Below are 8,749 nucleotides of genomic sequence, written 5' to 3'. Positions count from 1 at the left end.
ACACCTGTTCGATTAGCTGTTATTAGCAAGTCAGGTAATAGCAAATGTTGGAGAGGCTGTGGAGAAAAAGGAACCCTCATCCACTGTTGGTGGGAATGTAAAGTAGTACAACCATTATGGAAGAAAGTATGGTGGTTCCTCAAAAAACTGAAAATAGAACTACCTTATGACCCAGCAATCCCTCTACTGGGTATATATCCCAAAAACTCAGAAACATTGATACGTAAAGACACATGCAGCCCCATGTTTATTGCAGCATTGTTCACAGTGGCCAGGACATGGAAACAACCAAAAAGCCCATCAATAGATGACTGGATAAAGAAGATGTGGCACATATACACTATGGAATACTACTCAGCCATAAGAAATGATGACATCGGAACATTTACAGCAAAATGGTGGGACCTTGATAACATGATACGAAGCGAAATAAGTAAATCAGAAAAAAACAGGAACTGTATTATTCCATACGTAGGTGGGACATAATACTGAAACTAAGAGACATTGATAAGAGTGTGGTGGTTACGGGGGGGAGGGGGGAATGGGAGAGGAATAGGGGGTGGGGAGGGGCACAAAGAAAACAAGATAGAAGGTGACAGAGGACAATCTGACTTTGGGTGGTGGGTATGCAACATAATTGAATGACAAGATAACCTGGACTTGTTATCTTTGAATATATGTATCCTGATTTATTGATGTCACCCCATTAAAAAAATAAAATTATTATAAAAAAAAAATAAAAAAAAACCCTGGGCTTGCCTGGTCAAGGCACATATGGGAGTTGATGCTTCCTGCTCCTCCCCCTGTTCTCTCTCTATCTCTCCTTCTCTCTCTTCCCTCTCTCTCTCTAAAAAAATGAATAAATAAAATCTTAAAAAGTAAATAAATAAATAAATAAAATTAAAAGGACATACAATCACAATCATGTACTTGCATGTGCACACATACACTTGTACGTAGCTGTGACACGACCAAAGTTCTCCCAGTATTCACTGAAGTGTTTCCCACGCCCAGTTCACTAAAAGGTCTGATTACTCTTCTATATCTCATTCTGATCAGATCCCATTTTATTTGGTGGGGACATGATGGATGCCCTGGCATTTGAAGTGTGAATAAATGGGCAAGTGTATGTAGTGAAGCCAGCTCAGCTGCCTGCCATGACTCTAGAAAAATCCTTGGACTGCGCTGTTCATATTGTATTATAATATAATAAGTTTTTCCTCGAGAAATGGATGCCTTCTATGAATCTACTCAAAAGACAATGGGTTAAGTACAGCCATCCCTGTGTTCAGTATTTGATGAGCTTTTTTTTTTTCTTTTTAAGTGAGCAGAGGGAAGATAGTGAGACAATCCCCTCATACACCCAGACTGGGATCAACCAAGTAATCCCTGTCTGGGGCCATGCTCAGTGGAGTCATTTTTAGTGTCTGAGGCTGACACTCAGACCAACCCAGCTATCCTCAGAGCCCGGGCCACTCTTGAACAAATACAGCCACTGGCTACGGAAAGAGAAGAGAGAGAGAAGGAGAAGAGAAAGTAGGAGAGAAGCGATGGTTGTCTCTCTTGCGTGCCCTGACTGGGAATCCAACACTGGACATCCATAGGCTGAGCTGATGCTCTATCCACTGAGCAAACCAGCCATGGTGGTGGTGTTACTGTGTTCTGTGGGATCCCAGAGAGAGACTTAAACTTTCTAACTCTCAGCTGTGTAACCAGTAAAATGCTTATGAACACCATTGTGGTCGCATAGGTTGTAAGCAATACGGGAGGTGAAAGTGCAACGCTTTTAGCAAAAAGCTGACACAGAGTATTTTCTCAATAAAAAATGACTTCTATTATTATTATTATTCACAGTATAGTGTAAGGTTTCTCTTCCCCTCCTCCCAGCACTGAAGGATTTATCTCTCTAATAAGGTGAACACACAGCCCACTGTTTCTCCTTCCTCTTCTATTCACCTTGCACTTTTCTTTCCTCCAACCCAGCCCTATCCTTAGCTCCACTGCTCCGCCTAGCCTCTCCCTCCTGCCCCGCTAATGCTCCGCCCTCCCCATTTGCTCCTCCCACTAACTCTGCGCTGTGGCAGCTCTGGTTCAGCGGGGCAGGAATCTCATGGTGTAGGTTGGTGGGATGGTGGCAAAGCCCACGTGTTTGGGAGACACATCGATGTCCTGGGGTGACTGAGGGGACTTGAAGCGGAAGTTCTGCATGATGACAGTGAGGAAGAGAAAGAGTTCCATTCTAGCCAGTGCTTCTCCCAAGCAGTAGCGCTTTCCTGAAAAGACAGGGCAAGAAAGACAGGGTGAGGCTTGCTCTCACCGCCACCTGTCTCCTCTCCTGATGCCCAGCTGTATTCTCCCAGGGAGGAGGGGGTGAAATATGGTGGCTTGAGAGACTTTCAGAGAAGTTTCTAATCCTCTCTGAGCCTCAGTTTCCCTTGTACATGGGATGAAGGGGAATACCATACCAGGCTGTAGCAATGGGAATGTTAGATGACCCTTTCTCCCAAACACCCAATATGGCCACTGTGCTATCATCTCCTTCTCAGGAATCTGAAGAATTTAAGAGGCCTTTGACAAGTCTCTGACTCACAATGTGCCTTGATTTTTACCATCCCTGAAATGGGTACAGTCACTCCTCTTCTTTTTTTCTAGGATTAAAACCTTAGTAGTTGTGGGAATTGCAGTTGGTTGGCTGTAGGGTGGATCGTTAGAGGGACTTCCAAGTTGGAGGAAGATACTACGCTAAACCTCAGAGAGAGGAGCTGGGATAATGGAGGTCCTTGTTGGTGTAACTGGTGACTTGGCAACAGACAGTGGTCTCTTACCAATGGAGAAGGGCACAAAAGCATCATTCTTCTTAAACTGCCCCTTCTCGTCTAGGAAATGCTGGGGGTTGAAATCTCTAGGACTGGAGAAGAACTTGGAGTCTTTTAGCACGGAGCCCAGCATAGGAAACACTTCAATGCCCTGTTGGGGAGAAGAAAGGGCATTTGATACAGTGAAGGGAGAAAGGGTATGCTGCAAGTGCACAGGTTTATGTTTTTTTGTTGTTGTTTTGGGGGTTTTTTTGTATTTTTCTGAAGCTGGAAACGGGGAGAGACAGTCAGACAGACTCCCGCATGCGCCCGACCGGGATCCACCCGGCACGCCCACCAGGGGCGATGCTCTGCCCACCAGGGGGCGATGCTCTGCCCCTCCGGGGCGTCGCTCGGCGACGACCAGAGCCACTCTAGTGCCTGGGGCAGAGGCCAAGGAGCCATCCCCAGCGCCCGGGCCATCCTTGCTCCAATGGAGCCTTGGCTGCGGGAGGGGAAGAGAGAGACAGAGAGGAAGGAGGGGGTGGGGGTGGAGAAGCAAATGGGCGCTTCTCCTATGTTCCCTGTCCGGAATCGAACCCGGGTCCCCCGCACGCCAGGCCGACGCTCTACTGCTGAGCCAACCGGCCAGGGCCCAAGTGCAGAGATTTAAAGGGAGGATTCGGATGCTCTAGGTGAAGAGAAATGGGAGACAGGAGAGGCAGGGTCCTCTCTCAGGGAAGAACTTACGGGGACATGACATTTACATTCCTGAGACAGGAAGTTTGGGGAACATGGGGTCTGTGTCCGTGAGGCCAAAGTCTTGAGGAAGTGAGATTCATGTCTATTGAGACAGGAGTATTGGGGCACATGGGATTCATATTCCCTGAGGCAAGAGGCCTTGGGAAGGTATGAATTTTGAGTGTCTCTCAAAATTGAAAGGACACATAATGGAGTAAGTCTTTGGTTGGGGTAGTGGGACGGGCTGGGAAGATTCTCAGGAAGATGGAGTGCTGGATATCAGGGAGCAGCTTAGAGGTCCAGGTAAGTTGAGCAAAAGCAGGACCTTGGGGAGGATGAAATCCCGAAACCTGGTGTCCTTGGTGACTCTGCGGGCCACTCCCATGGGGATCATGTCTACAAATCTTTGGATCTCGTGGATCACCGCCTCTGTGTAGGGCATCTTGGCGCGGTCTTCAAACTTGGGCTGACGGTTCTTGCCAATCACCCGGTCAATCTCCTCATGGACCTTGGCTGAGGAATAAAAGGGCATATTTTTAGAAATGTAGGGGTCTTGGTGCAAGAATAATATTCCAAATATGTATAACTGGATGTACTACATGCATGACATCCATGTCTGACATACTGTAGGTCATTCAAAACAGTTTGGTCCTAAGCTTTGTTGGTGCAGGGTCCTGTTAACCTGGTTGCACCAGATTTGGGGGGAAGTTCTGAGGGAGGAGTGGAGGGGCAGGTAATAGGCACCCAGTGGGCTCAATGCAGCAGTCATTTATAAGTCAGTTCAGATATCTTCAATATTTTAACAGCTGATGAAACTTGGCTGGTGCCTATTAGCTGAATATCATCACTAAGCTCTGGTTAGCAGTGTGTGTCTGAGGGTCCAGGGATTTGAGAGAAGTGCGAACATTGCAGTGGCTCAGGGGAAATTTGAGGGTCTGTGGCCCTCACTTCCTTGCTCCCTCTAGCCTTACCCTCCACATCTGGGTGCTTCATGAGCAGCAGGAAACCATAACGAAGGGTTGTGCTGACTGTCTCGGTACCCGCAAAGAAAAGGCTAAGTGCCGTCATCACCAGGTTCTTCACATTGAACTCTGTGTTGGGATTCTTCTGTTCCTGCAAGGAGAGACTGCTTCAGGCCAAGCCCACTCCCCCATGCTCTCGGGGTATGTCTGGGGTTTTCCCTTTGGACCCATCTCTTGTAGACCAGACCAAAATTAGGAAGAGGTACCTAATTCTGTCAGGCCTTTGCCCAGGCTAATGGCTCTGCACCAAATGCACTTTTCATATTCTTTACCCAAAAGATTATCTATCCTTTCATTATCAGCTTAGTTTTGCTTTTTCATTATGGAAATACTTAGAAGCAGAGGAACAGAGAGAGATACAGTGAGTGCGAAGGACAGAGAGAACATGATAGAATATGTCAGAGAGCTGAAGAGAGACATATTTTCTGACACACAGAGAAAATTTTAAGTAACAGCATCCAATTTTTCAGTAAAAATCTTGTTGAAGCCACTTCATGATCCTTTTACCTTGAACTTCATATTTCGTAAAGCTCCATCTCCTTTCTTCACAGAAAGGAGATCCACATCCAGATTTGGACAGGGACCCTCCAAGATTATATAGTAAAGACAGGTCACCTGTTCACACCGGCATTTCTGATATGAAAGGTAAGAGCATGGTGGCTGAATGTACTTGCCTTAGAGTCTGAGAGACCTGTGTCTGAGCTAGGTTCAACTGCTTTCTCACTGTGTGACCTCAGGCATAGCTGTCATACACTCTTGGCCTCAGTTTCCTCATTGTTAAAATTGGACTCATAGCAGAGCCTCCTCCAAGAGCTGGTGTGAGTGTTAAACAGGTGAATACAGTAAAGTTCTTAAAATAGTGCCTGGTGCTCAGTAGTGTTATAGATGTGCTTGTTATTATGATTTGTACACACAAGTCCTGCCCCATGGGTAAGGGCTTAGTAGAGACAACACTGATGGTCAATTATAATTTAGGTTGTGAAGCTTAATATGACGGAAGGGAGTAATCTGAATGAGCCTCTGTTCTTCCCTACTTCCAGCAGGATTTCCCTCTTCTTGTCCTGAGACCTCTCTGCACTGGCTGCTGACGTGTACCTCCTGCATATGGATGAGGAAGGAGTCAATGAAGTTCCGAGGGGAGTTGGGATCCAGTGTACGTTGATTCTGCTCCACCTTCTTGGTTATAAAGTCCTCCAATGCCTTCAGCTCCTTAAATGCCTGTTGCTGTGGTCCTGGCAAGTGTTTCATCACATAGTAGAACAACTCATAGAGCTGAGGGTGGGAGAGAAGAAGGGAAGAGGACAGCTGGTGGTGGACATCACCTGTTGAGAGTGGGACCTGTCTCAGGCAAGGGAAGCACTGGTTGAAGGCATCTGTCCAGGTGTTTAGGTATTTAGATGGGTCTGTATGGAAATAGATGTCTTAGTTTTCAAGAGTCAAGTATGAGGGCCCCAGTCTAATTAGATGAGATGAACCGGGACACCTATCCAGATTTATATATTTCTTTCCTTTCCTTTCCTTTCCCTTCTTTTTCCTTTATTTCTCTTCTCTTCCCTGCCTTTCTTTTCTTTTCCTTTCCATTCCCTTCCTTTTCTTTACCTCCCTTTCCTTTCCCTTCCTTCCCTTTCTTTTTCTGTAGTGGCAGTTTTAGTTGAGATATTTAGGCATTGGAGCCTGGATATTGGACACCTGTCTTGGGTTCCTGCACAACTGATGAGTTGCCCAAATGAGAAAGCTGGTTTTGAGGAGACTCTGTATGGAGGAAGATAGGAGTTTGGGGCACCTGTGTCTGTGCAGGGGAGCAGATGTGGAAAGGTCACAGTGGAGCCATGTTGGGATCAGTTACCTGTCCTGTGGGTGTAGCTGTGAACTGGAAGCTTCCCAGCATCATGCTCAGCATTGACAGGAACTCTTTGTCCTCATAGTCAAAGCGATCTCCAAACACAATGGAGCTAATGACATTGGAGATGGTTCGGCTCAAGAAGAAGGTAGGATCGATGTAGTCACCTGGGATGTGGGTGGGTGGAGGAGAGAAGGGATTTGAGGGAGATTCCACTTGATGTTCTGATGGCAGTTTGAGAATTCTATGAACGCCTTCCCACAGCCTAGTTTCTTTCCCACACCAGAATGCGTATTTGAATACAGGGTGTTTCCCTGCTCTCTACTCTGGAGTCCCCAGCTCACCACGTGTTCCCTGAAGGGCCTCAATGAGGAAGCCTGCTTCCTCCTGGATGCGCTCCTGGATGCCTCGCTTGCCCATGCCGAAGTCCCGAAGCGTGGTGATAGAGAACCGACGGAGCTGCTTAGAGCGTTCTCCACTGCTGAACACCACACCTGGGGAAGGAGTGTAGGAGTTGAGAATGAGCAGAGATGGGCAGGTCAAGAGGGAGTAGATGTGAAGAGAAAGAGAGAAACAAAGAGATAGAGAAGACACTCAGAGTCAGAGAAATACAGAAAGAAATAGAGAACAGTTGGAAGAAAATCAGAAGGAAAGGATCAAGACAGATGCACAGAGAAACAGAGATGCAGGAACACTCACATGAAGAGAGAGAGAAAGAGGGAAGGAGGGGAGAGAGATATGTAGAGATCTAGGACATAGAAGTAAAAATGGAGGATTTTTAAACAGAGCAGGAGAAAAGAGAAAAATACATACAGAGACACAAAGAGGGTCTGTAGAGAGGAGCACTGTTACCAGGAAATGGTGGCATAGGGATTCTGAAGCAGAAATAATGTGAGATTCGAAAACAGAGGAAAAAGAGAGGCAGGAAAAGGGATAGAGAAACATGGGAAGTACAGAAGCTGAGAAAGAGAAAAAGACAAAAAGACACATGGAGATAGAGAAAAGGGGCACCAAAGCAAAAATCTCAAGAGCTTCTAAGAGATGCAGAAAAAGAAGAGATGTCTAGCATGAGAGAACTGGGAGATGGGCAGAGTGAAGCAGGGAGATGCAGAAACACTAAGACAAGCTAAAGAGGACAAAGGTTAAACAGGGATGGGGACAGAGAGACTAGAGGAAGGACCCCTCCATAACCTTGAATGATTGGGTGAGTTGGGAGATGAATGCTGGGGAAACTGAGGCCATCAAGTATACTTGACAACATTCTCCTACCCAGGGTCCTCCTCACCATGTTCTTTGAAGAGCCAGTCAAAGGTGGCCTGCATGCCTCGCCCACTGAATTCCTCTGCCTGGTCCAACAGAGCCTCCTTCACAGCCTCATATCCACACAGCACCACAACTGGCCGTCGGCCCAGGTAGACCGTGAACACTGGACCATAGCATTCACTGATCTGATGGAAGAGGTGGGGTGGTTAGAGAGAGCAGCCCCAACTCTGAACTGGCTCTGTACTCAGACCTCATGGGCTGGGATTCATTTTTCCCAGACTGTGACAATCGATGGACTGAACATCCTAAGATCTGATTTCTCTTGGCTAAGAGCCTGACGCTAAAACTTCAACTCTCTCCCTACCTAAGATTTCCATCCAACCTTGCCAACACCTTGCCACAATGATCTAGAGCCACCTTACCACCCATCTCTATGCTTTGTATTACCTTCATGAGGGAGTTGTACATCTGCTCTGTGTTCAGCTGCAGGTAGTTCCCGATGAAGGGCAATGCAGGTGGACCAGGAGGCAGCTTTCCCCAGGATGTCTTTTGCCGCCAGACAGACATTAAGACCATAATAGTCAGGCAGGCCAGCAAAGCCACCAGAAGCAGCCCTGAGACCATCATGATGGTACTAACAGTGATGGTCAGATGGTGATTGCTGGAATAGTTTGCCTTTATACTACTTGGAAGCATGGGCAGATTTTGTAACTGTCTCGTTTCACCAGATTATGTAACAGTCATGATTATATAAGTGTCTCTTTCACCTCCCAATTATACCCTCAGCCTTGCTCACACCCACCTTGGGATATAGCCAGCAACAGAGGAAGAAGATACTCCAGGGCAGATGAGTAGAAAGTGGGCATAAGACTGAATTTGTGGCCTCTCCCGAGGAGCTAGATCAGGGCTGTGGACTTGGAAGAACAGTAGACAAATTTCAGAACTGAAGATTCTGGAATATTTATAGAAGTGAGCTCTGAGCTTGGGATTTGGTGTTTAAAAAGAGATCCGGCCTGATCTATGGTGGCGCAGTGGGATAAAGCGTGGACCTGGAACACTGAAGTTGCAGGTTCGAAACCTTGGGCTTG

At 46.8% G+C, this 8,749-nt stretch overlaps 1 protein-coding gene across 1 annotated transcript; it reads right to left on the bottom strand.

Annotated features, from left to right (window-relative positions):
* Window positions 1-1,810: 1,810 nt before the first annotated feature.
* LOC136380702 (cytochrome P450 2A13-like) lies at window positions 1,811-8,322 on the bottom strand. The gene is made up of 9 exons (XM_066348738.1): window positions 8,109-8,322; window positions 7,684-7,846; window positions 6,743-6,892; window positions 6,405-6,565; window positions 5,654-5,830; window positions 4,508-4,649; window positions 3,862-4,049; window positions 2,826-2,967; window positions 1,811-2,273 (listed from the first exon to the last, which is right to left on the bottom strand). Exons 1-9 carry the CDS (start codon window positions 8,286-8,288, stop codon window positions 2,092-2,094), a joined length of 1,485 nt encoding a protein of 494 aa, XP_066204835.1. The 5' UTR covers window positions 8,289-8,322; the 3' UTR covers window positions 1,811-2,091.
* Window positions 8,323-8,749: the final 427 nt, after the last annotated feature.

This window comes from Saccopteryx leptura, chromosome 9 (genome assembly GCF_036850995.1).
Source record: "Saccopteryx leptura isolate mSacLep1 chromosome 9, mSacLep1_pri_phased_curated, whole genome shotgun sequence".
Lineage (NCBI taxonomy): Eukaryota > Metazoa > Chordata > Mammalia > Chiroptera > Emballonuridae > Saccopteryx > Saccopteryx leptura.
This window is presented reverse-complemented; position numbering and strand designations above follow the sequence as displayed.